This window comes from Pipra filicauda, unplaced genomic scaffold (genome assembly GCF_003945595.2).
Source record: "Pipra filicauda isolate LSUMZ 115617 unplaced genomic scaffold, ASM394559v2 scaffold37_size4185640_pilon, whole genome shotgun sequence".
Lineage (NCBI taxonomy): Eukaryota > Metazoa > Chordata > Aves > Passeriformes > Pipridae > Pipra > Pipra filicauda.
Window position 1 is genome coordinate 1,064,046 of NW_024104509.1, and position 13,684 is coordinate 1,077,729.

Here is a 13,684-nt window from a genome sequence, read left to right on the forward strand (position 1 = left end):
TGCGTCCACTTCCCGCTATTTTACAGTGTGTGTAATGGACCTGGGGCTTTTTGGATATTAAAGCTTGGGCACGCCTTGATCTCGCTCGTGTTTGACGCTGCTTTACTGCTGAGTGACTTTCACGGCTGCAGCGCTTCCCGCTCCCTCATCCCGTGAGGAAGTGCGGCGAGAGCCCTCCCCAGCTCCCGGCGGCGGCGGGCGTGGCGCGCATGCGCGGTCCGTGCGCGGGCGCGGTGCATCTGCCGGCGGAGATCGCGAGCTCCGCGGAGCCGCCGGCGCGCGGCCCCTCATGCCCAAGCGGCGCGCGGAGCCGTTGATGTGTCACGTGCCTGTCAAGCGGCTCCTGCGCGTGCCGCCGCTGCCGCGCGCGGCCGAGCGGCGGCCTCGGAGCGAACCGGCGCGCGCCGGCCCGGCCGCCCCGAAGCGGCCGCTGGAAGAGGCGGAGGCGCCGCCGGGAAAGCGGCCCGGGCCCAGCGCCACCCGTGCGCCGCCGGGGGATGGGGAGGGCGGGTGGCGGCGGCGCGGCGAGCCCGCGGTGCCCCAGGACGAGCGGGCGGCGGAAGGATGCGCCGGGGGCCGGGGCAAAGAGCGGACCTCCGCCGCCGCCGAGGTAACGGAGCGGGGCGGGCCGGGCCCCTCGCCTCCGGGGAGGGAAATGGGCGGGCGGTGCCGGTAGCAGCTGAAGCGATACCGCGGGGTGCTGGCGGCCTTAGCCAGGCACCGTAGAGCGCTCGGTGCCACGCGGCCCCTTCTGTGCCTTCCGGGGTTAATCCGCCGTGGGCTGTTTAAAACTTTTTTTTTTTCTTTCCTTTTTTCCGTTTTCAAAACAAGAAGTAGCATCCAGCTTTCTCAACTCCACTCCCCTTCCTTCCCCCTCCCTCCGCCATGGAAAAACTGATGGAAAACAACCTGCCAGGAGTTCACCTCACTTGAGTCTATACTCTGCCTCATCCTTTTCCCAACAGCGTGGTGGAAGCTTGGAGAGGTTATTGTAGTAGCATGTCTGTTGTGTGAGGGCGAGGGTCAGGCTCACTTACAGCATCAACTTCTTGAACTTCGTGTTTTGCCATTTATTACCAATACCAAAGCTGTCTTTTAACCAAAACATCTTTGGAGTTGGTGGTCATAGAAAGAGCATCAGTGATTTAATGATCAGGGTATATTGAAATTACTTTTCTGATTGACTTTGAACAGCATGCGTTCTTCTTTCTGGTTTGACCGTGCTTTACACAGTAGTTCAGAAAACGAAATTTCGTACCAAGAAAGTTTTAATTTTCCAAAAATAAAATGCTAAGTCAAATTTCACACCTCTCTAGAAGTTTGATGTATATAAACTCAATTTGTGTCCCACCTGGACCTTTTAAGTAAGACCAGAATATTAGATCAAGTGATATGGAAGTAGCAGAAAGTCTAATCTTTGAATTACAATTGAATTACTTTGAATTACAATTGTAGACTGGTTTTGAGGTGTTGGGGCCTTTCACAGTATAACACTCATCTGTAAATCCATCTGTAAAGAAAATGGTGGCTGTTCTTTCTCTTGCTCTGACTTTTCACGTTTTCTTTATTACTTGGTTGGTTGGTTAGTGGGGTTTTTTGGTGACGGATGGTAGAATTCAGGCAAAAAGGAAAATCTGAAGAAAAATTCTATGTCCTATGAAAATTATACAGCCTTTTTAGGCTGTGCCATTTAAACAAGAATCTCTTTTGAAGAGGGAACAAGTGTGTTTGGAAGCATAGCAATTAAACAAATTGAGCAAACCTCTAAAGAGTAGTTTAACTCCATCACAAATATAACGCTGGATTCTTTACTTATCCCTAGGGTTATTTGGCATAGTTTTGTAAGCTTTAGCAGTGATAGGAAGATCAGAAGCCCCTTGAATGTCCACACACTAAAGAGTATTACTCTATATAAAATATTTTTGTAGGACTGTATTTTTAACAGGTTGTTTCTCTAAGTACAGTGTTGTATAAAAAGTGTTCTAGTTTTAAAATAAAGCTTGGTTAGCACCTGAGGCAAGAATGTTTCTTCCAGTTTTTTCCTGCCCATATATTTTAAGTCTTTTATAGAGATATTTCTGATGATGATTTTTAGACCTTTCTGAAAATACAGTCTCTAGGTTGGGATTATTCTTTGCTGTTTGTGGCTTGTGTATTTCATTACTTATATTCATAAGCTTGATCAGGATACTGTTAATTTCACACTGTTGAAGTTTAAAGCAATTCCAATTATATTACAGTTGGCCAGAGAAGAAATATTATTTTAATTTTATTTGGAAGCCCACTTTTGCAACTAGAGTTGGAACACTAACTCCTTAAAAATTAAACAACTTAGTCCATAGAAACAGAGCATTCGTATCTCTGAGCTTGCTACATGTTGCCTATCTTGATAGAATTTATTCTCAAAACGTGTGTTGAAACCTATTTAGCTGAAGGTGAATATTTGATTCTTTATTTTGCCTTTTAGGTGTGAATGTTCAGCGTTTGTGCCTGTCTTTTGTGCTTGATGGGTTTTTTCATTTTCTCACTGAATTTGGGAGTTACTAATACACTGAAATACTGCTGCTCTGTAGATGTGAAATGTTTTGAGATTAATCAAGCATGTAGTCTGAGTCCACAATTAAGAGTATGCATATTTTTGTGTTTATGAAGTTTTAGATTCTGATTGCTTTGAAACAAGCATGCAGTCATTTACTCTGTGTATACAAAGTACAGGATTCTGTTTCTAAGTACTTAGCTCTCAGCATAAGCAGAAACTTATTAAAATGTAAAGGGAGTTCAGATTAAACATATGGGAGTATTTGTAAAGGTAGTTAGTTGACAGTTTCTGAAACTCCACTGCCAGAGATTTTTTTCAAAGACTTTGTTTGCCACCTGCCTTGCACAGTTCTGTGTGAGTGAGGCTGCCTAGTTTGAAATACAGACTGGAAAACCATCCCTGCCACACGTTGTTGATTGTTTTTAATGCTGTGCAGTACACTGGCACTATGTAATTTAATTGGTTTTGGTCTCAATTCTCATTAATGGGAATTTTTGTTCTTTGTTATTTTCTGAAGACAGTCTTTTCCCAGTGAGCAAATTCACATTAGTAGTATCCTACAGGCACAGAGCCAACTTGCTGTGATGAAACATGTGCACCTTTCATCTTCTCTTAATTGTTATAGGTCTTGAATAATGCAGGGTTTTGCAGTAGAAACAGGTTACCTAGTACAACAGATTGTATACAGTTCAGGAGAAGTCTGTGTGGTAAAAAATAGAAAAATGTTTTCTTTAAATGGGCAGTATGGTGAATTTACATGGGTCTGTCTCTCTTTTGGGAAGTGGGAAGAAGCATAATTTTTCAGTACGTTAGAGGGGGGTGATACTGCTATTGTTTGAGTGTTACATTTTTTTATTCTGTGGCAAAACCAGACAAATCATGAATTTTTTCAAGAGCCATACTGTAGAGGCCCAGAAAAGTTGATGGTGGTGGTGCATACACCACCCCCGCAGGCCACACTGTGGTCTGAGAAATACCAAAACAGTTATACCAGCTTATTTGTTACCACCTGTTACAGCTGAGACAGTAAAGTAAAATATTTAAAAATTCTAATTGTATGTTAGAAAAATGCAAACAGATATTATGTGGAAATGAATTATTTTAGATTGTGACAGTATTTACTGTTTTTAAATACCAGAAGGAAATACATGTTCAAGACCTAAGGAACGACTTAAGAATTCCTCTTCTTCTCTGTATTGTGTCCATAGAAACACGCACAGATTGGCCACTGTTTATAACAATGACATGGTTATAAACAGGTAGTGTGTTTTCTAATAGACGTTTAAAACAATTTTTTTTTATGTAATTCCATATTAAAATAGTAGATAAGTACATGTTGCTCCAAGAGTTTTCTGATACTGCTTTCCAGTTCTTAAACTTTCCTCTCTTGAATATTAAATTTAGGCACAGAAAAGAAGAAACAAAATGTGCTTTAAAAACTATGCAATGCCTTATTTATCTTGCAATTATCATCATCTGAGTTGATGTAAAGTAGGTAAATACAATCTTCTGAATGTTTTAAATGTGCATGAAATTTGCATACTGTTAGGAGAGGAAAAAGCAGTGAGCAGGTTTTTTATGCAAAGTTCAATAATTGCACAAGTTTTACAGTATTTTTCTGTGCAAAGGTTGTAAGTTGAAGAAGTTGGTGCAGTTATGAATGTATTTCACAGAGGTTGTGTGATAGTTCTTTGCAAGAGTATTTAAAAAGGCAGAATAAATTGTGATTAACTTCAAAATCATAAAATTTTAAGAACTGTTAATATAGAACAGCTGAATAAGTCCTCCTTGTTTTAGTTTCTTGCATAAAAAGTTTCTTTTTACTGCTGGGATACAAATTAATGTTTTGTTGCCTCTTTTTCTGTTTGTCTCTTTTCAAAGCAAGAAGAATTCTGTCCGTATAACTCGTTCCTGTATTGGAGAGCACCACTGCCTACTATTGATTTGTCTGATATTCAGAACCTAGTTGGGGAGACTCCATCAAACACTAGAACTCCTTCGAAGACTGATACCACAGAGACTGAAATGGAAACCTGATCAGTTGTTTCATAGTTGTACATTTACTTGCTGGAAACTTGTTTCCAGTGGGATTCAGGTTTTGTTACTTGGCTGAATAATAAGCATGCTTATGCCATCTTGAAGAAACTGTTGTGGCAGTCTGCAAAAGCAAGTCTGAGTTGCCTAAGTGAATGGGATAATCGGTATTGGGTACTTTATAGTAAGCTCTCTGGAGGTGTGCAGTATGGAGGAGGCTATGATGCCTAACGAGAATACTTGAAAACATGGAAGAAGACTAAAAGAGAAATACAGAAAATTAGAACTTAAGGGTGCAATTAAAAAAAACAGGTGGATATGTTACATATCAAAGGGAAATGGAAAATCATTTTGTCTGTCCTGAACAAAAAGATGTAACTGTGGTACCTGAAAGTGAAATATTTAACATATGAATTTATCATAAAGCACATAATCTGTAGTGATTTTTGATGTGATTTTTTTCTGTGTAATAGCTAAACCAAAAAATAAGAGTCTGTCAAGACCAGACAAAACATTCCCTTTTCTATGCGAACTAAAAATTTGTGTGGCAGAGAGGGGGAATGAAAAGGGGATATTTTCTTTTGTAAGTTGCCATTCTTCTGAAAGTTTTTCACATTCTCATTGTGGAAAAGTTTTTTCCCTTTCTTTTTTTCACATTACACATAATAGTTGACACCCAGCTTTTAGGGTTTCGATCCATTCTCAGACTGTTATTCTTAGTCTTTGTGACATTAGCTCTGAACCAGTTGGTAGCGTCCAAACAGGAGGTTTGTGCAGATGTGTCAAAAAAAGTTAATGCAATATTAAATTACCGCATATAGTTTTTCAGACTGTACTGACTGAGGTGTAGTTTTTGCAGAGACTGTGAATTTTTGCAGAAATTTTTTACCAAAGTTCATTGAATTAGTGTTTTTTGCTGTGAAATACAAACTTAATGCTTGTGATTTGCAGTTTATTTACAAATTGAAGTATAATTAGAAATAATAGACTGAAGTTTTATGGGAAGACTGTTACATTTTGCAAATATGTATTGTCTTTAAGGATAGAAAACATTGTATTTTTCTGGAATCATCATTAAAGAAGGCAACTTTTGAATTTCGTTTTTTTTAATAATGTATTTGCTAAAGGACAATAAAGTTTTACCTGCATGTATTTGAAAACTTTGGGACTATTACTGTGTGAAGTTCTTGACTTTATTTCTTAAAATTGTTGCTTCTGTAACTTTGTTGATTTATTAGGTCTATTTGCTTAAAATAGTCAGCTCATTAGCTTTCTTGGTAAACATTTGGAAACTTTTTTCCAGTATTTGTGCTGTTTAGGTATCTGTATTTGTTTATTGCATATTCATTTAGCTTGTTAGGGTTTCTGAATGCCTGCTGAAGAAAGGACGAGGCTTAGTGACTCAAGCATTTCATGCTTGTTTGGTTATGCTTCAACTTTCTGTTAGATTAGCTGGATACGTATTTGGACAACATGTATTTTTCTCAAGACATTTTTAACATTTTAAGTCCAAATACATCAACTTGTCTTAGGAGGTACTTGAAAAATCTTTTTAAAAACCTTTTCTGGCAAAAATGCAACTATTTCATGTTTACTCTAACCAAAATAAATTAATGAAGAAATAGATTTATTAATTTGTTGAGGTGTTTGATTTGGTTACATTACCTAGGATTTTTTTTTTACCCTTGCTAATATGTGTGTTCCTATGTTTGTGGGGTTTATAATATTTCACACCATCCAGTGTTCTCAGGATCCAGTATTTTGCATTATTAGCTAGTATCTTTGCATCACACTTTAGTCACTTAAAATCTGCTTGGTGGTTCATACACAATAAGTATGTCCTAGCAATAGACTGCATTTTAGTGTTAAAATCTGTCTTTCCAGTGTACTCATGGGACAGGAGATGTTAGTGTCTTTGAAATACATATTTGATCTATTCCATAACAAAATAAATAAGTCCTTTAAAACAAATTAAGCTTGCAATGTGTTGTAGGCTGTACGTTTACTTCATTTGCAATTATGCTGTAGGCAAGCACTTTCGTCTTAGTTTGTTCCAGTTGTGGACTCTGTAATGGGCTGGAATGTTACAGCTACTTTTAGAGCATTTGCCAAGCTGATTAATTTTTTCCATTCATCTGTTTGCAAATAGAGGTAAATTTAAAAGCCTTGGAAAACTTTTTGAAATTACTCTGAGAGTTCGGGTTATGCAAAAAGCTGGGAAAGGTAATGGGGACTGATGATAGGTTACATAAACTTTGCTTTAGAGCTGACAAAAGGTGTGATTGAGAAATTACATTTCGCAGTGTCTGGTGTCTCCAGATGCCATGTGTCACTGTGAACTATCAAAATGCTGGTCTTGACTTTTGACTCCATTTTTCTAGAGACCTTTTGTTCAAAAGCTGTATAAAAACTATATGTAAGCTTAAGATGTTTTAATTTGCCAAAACAAGTCCCAAGACAATTCATTAGCTACATACTAACTGACAATCTTAATTTGATGGTTTTGAATCTCAGGAAAAAAATTGTTTATATTCTCTTCAGGTACCTGGGAGTTTGCTATTTTTTAAAACATTTCTGTCTAAAAGGAAAACTCAGCATCACAAGTGTAAAGGGTAACTGTATCTAGACACCACCCAGGTGGTGTCTTGCATCTGCAAGTAAACGTATAATAGTAAGTCAAATGCTTGAGTTCAGTATGCTTGAGTTCAATATGTTTCAGAGCAGATTTAAACAGCAAAGTAGTACACGTCTTTGTTAATTTTCTGCATCATTCTAAACGTGAGGCCTGTTTTACACTGTCTGATTTGTGTTTATTGAAGGCCTGCTTTATAGCTATGGTTCCCAAGATAGATAAGCCTCTGGGAGAAGCTTAAAGCTCAGTCCAAATCAGGAAGGTGAAGAACTGCTATGGAAAACAGGCTGCACCGGTAACCATGTGTTGGGTAAGTAGACAGTGGTAGAAAGAAAAGAGGAAAAAAATTGGGTAATGGAAGGTAGATGATGATGAGGTAGTGCAGCCTATGGGTGAAAGTATAGTTGGCCAGCAGATCAATGACAAGAAACATTATTTGCAGCATTAGCTCCAGCACAGCAACAGTACACTAATTTGAATATGAGTATCAACAGTAAATTTATTAGGTTTCTCATTGTTTTGACAGTTACTGGATGATGTTTTTTCCTGTTGGCAAGGCCAAGAATTTAGTGGACAATAAAAAAGCACATGCTTATGTATATAGGTTATTGAAAAGTCCACAGGGTGCTTCATGAAGATAAAGAGTGTGAACGTACATGTGTCTTTCCAGGTGACAACAAAGATAATTAATGTCCAGAATTTGCCAGCATGTTCTGGTTACAGCAGATTCATTGTGGGGAATTCATGTACACTTTTGTGAAAGCATCTCACAACTGCTGCAGTAAGAGGTGTTAGACTGCAGAGACTCACTGTTTGCTGCAGCAAAACTTATGCTCAAAGAAACATTTCATAATAATTAGTACGCCTGGGCTGGTTTAATTATTTCCATGGCTACAGTTATAACCTTGACTCTCTAGGTGGCAATACACATACACAGTAAGTCACAGTGAATCTGAAAAATGGTTTCGGTATGCTTTTATTCTGAACTGCTGCTGAAAATTCAAGCAGTGACATCATGAATGCTAATGATTTCCTTACAGTGATACATAAATAAAGGCAGATCAAGTCACAAGTTCCTGATCATAAGGTGACACAAGGTTTTCAGCATAACTAGAGTAAAAACATCGTGGCAAGAATTTTTGATTCATCTCTTAATTATCTCTTCAAGTCCCTTGCCTGGAAAAAAACCAAACCAAAAGCAACCAACCAAATCCAGTTATCAGTTTAGTACACGGGAATCTGTTGACACTGCTTCATAGTACTGTTTCCTTTAGTTAGAACTGGGGAACAAGGTTTATCTGATTGTGTGTTGGATGGAAACCTTGATCGGTGGCTGAAGGCTACTTGAAATGTAAAGTGATAATATGAGGGAAAAAAAGGTAAGTGGTAATTCATAAGAAACTAACTCATAAATAAGTATTTAAATGTTTGTATATAGGTAACAATATATTTGATGTGTATGAGGAAATTTCAAATAGGGTTTTTCTGGTGGTCTTATTAAACTTCCTAGTTCATGCTTTTTGTATTAGAGAATTTGATGTTGATGTATAGTGTACTTTAACAGTCTATTTTAATTGCTATTGCATTTGTAAGTGAACTGATTAGTTGTTAATAAGTATGTTTTAAATACTCCTGTATTTAGTGTTCATGACTTTTTAGTCACTTCTAAGGACTTAAAAATCATTGCTCTTTCTTCTCTTAAAGCCCTACAGGTAGTAAATAACTTTTTCCACTACTGAAGGGAAAAAATAGTTTTCTTTAAAGTGATATGTCACCATTACCAGGAGAAAAAATGTGAAATCAGGAGGGAGACAAAGTAAATTTTTGTGAAGTGTCAAATGCCCCTTTCTGAGGCCTGATGCTTTATGCTGGATGTTTCCTTTTGATGCTTCAACTTGTAGAATATGAAAATTGCTTTCGGTTTCTTTTAATTCCTGGGATTTAAAAAAACCTAATTTTATTTCTAATTGCATAATTATTAAGTAAGAACTACTTTGCTTAAAGTAAACTATCAAAATCATTTGCTTTCATGATTGCTAGCTGGTAACTGCAGTGCTTTTTAAATCAGATAATCACAAAGGGTTGCATCTGTGTATCCTGTAATATTTTTTCTACTTTTAAGAAATTGGAGAAACTTGTGGTTGAAAAGAGAAAAGTCTACTTCAGACAAACCTCTGTATTTCCAAATATGTAATGTAAAAATACAGGGACAACAAAGACAGCTTTTAATTGTTTAAATTTAACTTGTAAAAATAATTCAAAACTATTATTGTTAAATATGGTATGATATGAGAAGGAAAGGTATGGATAACAGGCAAAAACTGTTTATACTTTGGACACATCAAACCCAGAGTGTGAATATCAAAGTGCCTTAAATTTCTATGAAAGCACAAAGCTTCAGGAAGAAATTGTGCTGGATTTGGTGTCCAATATGGTAGTGTTTTTTCCTTAAGTCCATACATGCAGTGCAGAGATGCCCAAAGTGCTTTAAGTACTCCAGCTTAGTTACTGGAGTCCATTTGAGTCAAAGAAATAGATACTGAGTCTGCCTACTTTCTTACTAGCTTTTATGCTAACAAACAGCGTAAAAGGTATTTTTCTTTCTCATTATTTTGAGCCCTGAGACAGGTTCTGGTACATACATTTCAATGCGTTCCTTTCTCCCCTTTTTATGTTGTGCAGTTTATTTGTGAATGTCTTGGATTTGTCAGTGATAACTAGTCCAATCACAAATCATTTTAGGATTTCTGTTTTACCTTTTTTCAGGTGGTCTCAAATTAAAGTGAGGTCAGAATTGCTAATTTGTAAAGACCAGTTATTTCAATAACAAATTCAGCAATCAAAACTCTTTAACTCAAATTCCTTGGACCACATTCTATGCTGATTATCAGCCTCTGTGATTGACTTACAGGAATAATAAAAGTGCATTATTAGATTTTCAGTAACCAAAATTAGAAACACTTTGCCTTTTAAAGATACAATGTTTGAAGTTCTCTAATCTAGTTGTACTGTTTTACTAGAGATTTTAATAGTGGAATTTGATTTTTTGAGATGTATTCTGATTTGTAGTTTTCTAATTACAGCATACTCATTCTATAGAGGATTTGTGCTTTCAGGACAGTGAGCAGTAACTCTACTAATCTTTACAAGAACAGGTCCTTTTTTGTCTTAAGTCTCAAGTAGTCAAGGAAACAAATATCAGTATTTTAGTGTGTTTTCTTAAACTGAAGGTCTATTTGATCATATAATAGATTTTTAAAAAATAATCAGTCATACCAATTTGAACCAAGGATGCAACCAAACTTGTTTCCTCTCCTAGGCTGCTCAGTTTTTCCTCAGAAAGGAAAAATACTTAAAATGGTTTCATATAAGGTAACAAACTCCTGAATTTCCTGAATAGAAGTAAGCTTAAATTTACTTTTCATTCCTTTTAGAAATCTAGGCACCTAAAGGTGAAATTAGAGCAGCCATCAACACACAGCCAAGTTAATGTTTGAAGATGTATGTTTTGGTATACTTCTGTCCTTTATTATGGGCTAGCTCCTCAAAACACAACCTGAAAGCAATAATAATCATAACAGTGCTCTGCCTAGCTGACACCAACACCTCAATTTTACTTATGCCTGTGATTGTCTGCCTGCTGCTTTCAGCAGGGTGTGGTCAATGCCATGCATGCCCTACTGGCCAGGTACAGCTCATAGGGTGAATCCATATATGGTCATTTGCCTCTTGTGCCATGGCTTTGCCATCAAGCTGTGCCTGAGGGGAACCCTCAGGTCCAGATCCCACAATTGCTTGATTAGGCTGTGAAAACTAAAAGTCAAGTGTGTGTGACTTGCCTACAGAGCAATCAGCAATTATTAAAGGCACAGTATCACATGAATGTGGATGTGCTTTCAGCTGCCTCAAGCCTTTGGAAGACTGGCATGGATGACAGACAGTATTATTCATCATGAATCAGCCCATCTTCTTACGCTGGATCATTTGGTGTTGCCTTAAGTCTTGTATTCTACTCTGAAAATATGTGTGCTTAGTGTGTTTTACAGACGCCCTAGTAAGTTCAGGTTTTCCTCTTGCCTCCAGCCATGGTCACTAAAGGCAGACTTCCTTCTTTCTTAAAGAAGCACAGTAATCTCTGTACGTTCATCACTGTTTAGCCCTTGATTTTTAGGTAAATAATTTTTGGTTAGTTCAAACTGAAGAACTCATGTGGATAACTTCCTTTTTTTCAGTCTAAAGCAGAAAGATTTTTGTTTGTCTCCTTTCTTCTAAAGTTCAAAGCATTTGCTTTGACAGGTCTTTGAGAATGAATACTAACACAAACCTCTTTCCATTTCTATCTTCTCTATAGTGCCTGTGAGAAAGAGATCATAGAATCAGAATGTTAAGGGTTTGGAATTGACCTTAAAGATCATCTAGTCCTAACACCTCCTACAAGACCAAGTTGCTCAAGGCCTTATCCAAACAGGCTTTGAACGCTTCCAGGGTTGTGGCAATCACAACATGTCCGTGCAACTTCTTCCAGTTGCAATCACGTGTGTGTGCAACTTGTTCTCAACACCCTCATAGTAAAAAATTTCTTCCTAATACCTAACCTAAATTTCCCCTTTCATTTAGTACCCATTACTCCTTGTCTTATCTCCACAGTTCTTGACAAAGAGTCCCTCTCCAACTTCCCTGTAGATCCCCTTTAGATACCTGTGAGGTCTCCAGGTAATCTTCTCCTCTCTAGGCTGAAACAGTCCCAACTTGCTCATATAGGGGTGGTGTTCCAGTCCTCTTAATAGCCTCATGGCCCTCCTCTGGACTTGATTTAACAGTTCCATGTCCTTCTTATGTTGGGGACACCAGAACTGGACACAGCATTCCATGTGGGTTTTAATGAGAGCAGAGTAGAGAGGAAGAATTACCTCCTTCAGCCTGCTGGCTGTACTGCTTTTGATGCAGGCCAGAATTTGGTTGGCTTTCTGGGCTGTGAGCACATGTTGCTGGCTTATGCTGAGCTTTTTGTTGACCACCCCCCATATCTTTCTTCACAGGACTGTTCTCAATCACTTCTCCCCTCAACCAGATGTGCCTAGGGTTGCCACAACCCACGTATAGCACTTTGTTTTGTTGAACTTAATGAGGTTTGCCGCAGCCCACCTTTCAAGCCTGTCTGGGTCCCTCTGGATGGCCTCCTTGCCCTCCAGCATGTCAACTGCACCACACAGCTTGTTGCCATCAGCAAACTTGCTGAGGGTGCAGTCAACTCCACATGTCACCGACAAAGATTTTGAACAGTATCAGCCCCAGTACCAACCCCACATATACTGTGTCTAGTATGGAAAAAAAAAAAAAAAGTGGGAAAGGAAAATAGAGATTTTGAAAACTGTTTTAAAATGAGGTTTTGAGAGCTGCAGGGTCACATCTGGAGAAAGTGTCACTGAAGAATCCATATGCTTGTCATTTAACTCAGTCCAGGGAGCTTAAAAGGCAGACAGAGTTCAAATTTTTTAGGGGTACTCTGAAAAATGATGCTTTTGAAAAATGTATTAATCACTCTGAGGGATACAAGGGATGACAGAACAAACTGACGACAGGCAGTGTTGCCTGCGACTATTGTACAAAACCTTCAAGACTACTTATTCTTAGAAGTAGGAATTGTGCTATTGGTCAAGGAAGACTCCCTAGAAACTTGAAAAATTTTTAAGGTGTTTCTGTTTAGATACACATACTATCTAAGGAGTCACTGAATGTTGAGGTAAGGGCCACTGAAGTAGTTATCCTTTGATTCTGCATCTTTCTTGTCCTTCTCCCCACTACCTGAAAGAAGGTTATAGTGAAGTGGGTGTTCATTTCTTGTCCTGAGCAGCAAGATAGGACAAGAGGAAATGTCCTCAAGTTGTGCCAGTAGATTGGATATTAGGGAAAGTTTCTTCACAGAAAGGGTTGCCAAGCATTGGAACAAGGCTGCTCAGTGAAGTGGTTAAGTTACCATCCCTAGAGATTTTCAAAAGATGTGTAGATGTGGCACTTAAGTACATTGCTTAGTGGTGGCCTTGGCAGTGCTGGGTTAATGGCTGGTTGATTTTAGAGGTCTTTTCCAACTGAAATGATTCTTTGAATCTATGATTGTTGCCCTGCAAAAATACATTGGGCTTCTCTATCACTGTGAAGGATTTATTCTTAAGAGAAGGAGGTTACTACATCTTAAAGCTGCCAAACACACCTACACTGAGTCCTCTTGGCGTGCCTTCACTAATTTTCCTGCCTCTGTTAAGAAAATTGAGTAAGAGACTACAGACAGCATCTGAAACGTTATTTCCCTATTCTGGACTGTGATGTCCTACTTTAGGAAGTTGGTTTCCTTGGCACCATTGCTAGAAGGACAGAAGCTATTCATGATTATAACAAGATTAAACTGTACCATTGCATTTTGTTCCTTGGGTCTGCACTGACTTCAAAGGTATTTCAGAATACATTTCAGGATAATTATG

The 13,684-nt window shown here is 38.4% G+C and overlaps 1 protein-coding gene across 1 annotated transcript; it reads left to right on the forward strand.

Annotated features, from left to right (window-relative positions):
• Positions 1 to 230: 230 nt before the first annotated feature.
• CUNH9orf40 (chromosome unknown C9orf40 homolog) lies at positions 231 to 6,197 on the forward strand. Its single transcript, XM_027729013.2, has 2 exons — positions 231 to 610; positions 4,421 to 6,197. The coding sequence occupies exons 1-2, from the start codon at positions 290 to 292 to the stop codon at positions 4,574 to 4,576; spliced, it is 477 nt and encodes a 158-aa protein (XP_027584814.1). The 5' UTR covers positions 231 to 289; the 3' UTR covers positions 4,577 to 6,197.
• The last annotated feature ends 7,487 nt before the right edge of the window (positions 6,198 to 13,684 follow it).

Coding starts and splice junctions, on each gene's coding strand:
- CUNH9orf40 (XM_027729013.2), top strand. CDS start 290: ATGCCCAAGCGGCGCGCGGAGCCGTTGATGTGTCACGTGCCTGTCAAG. Junction 611..4,420: donor GGACCTCCGCCGCCGCCGAG/GTAACGGAGCGG, acceptor CTCTTTTCAAAG/CAAGAAGAATTCTGTCCGTA.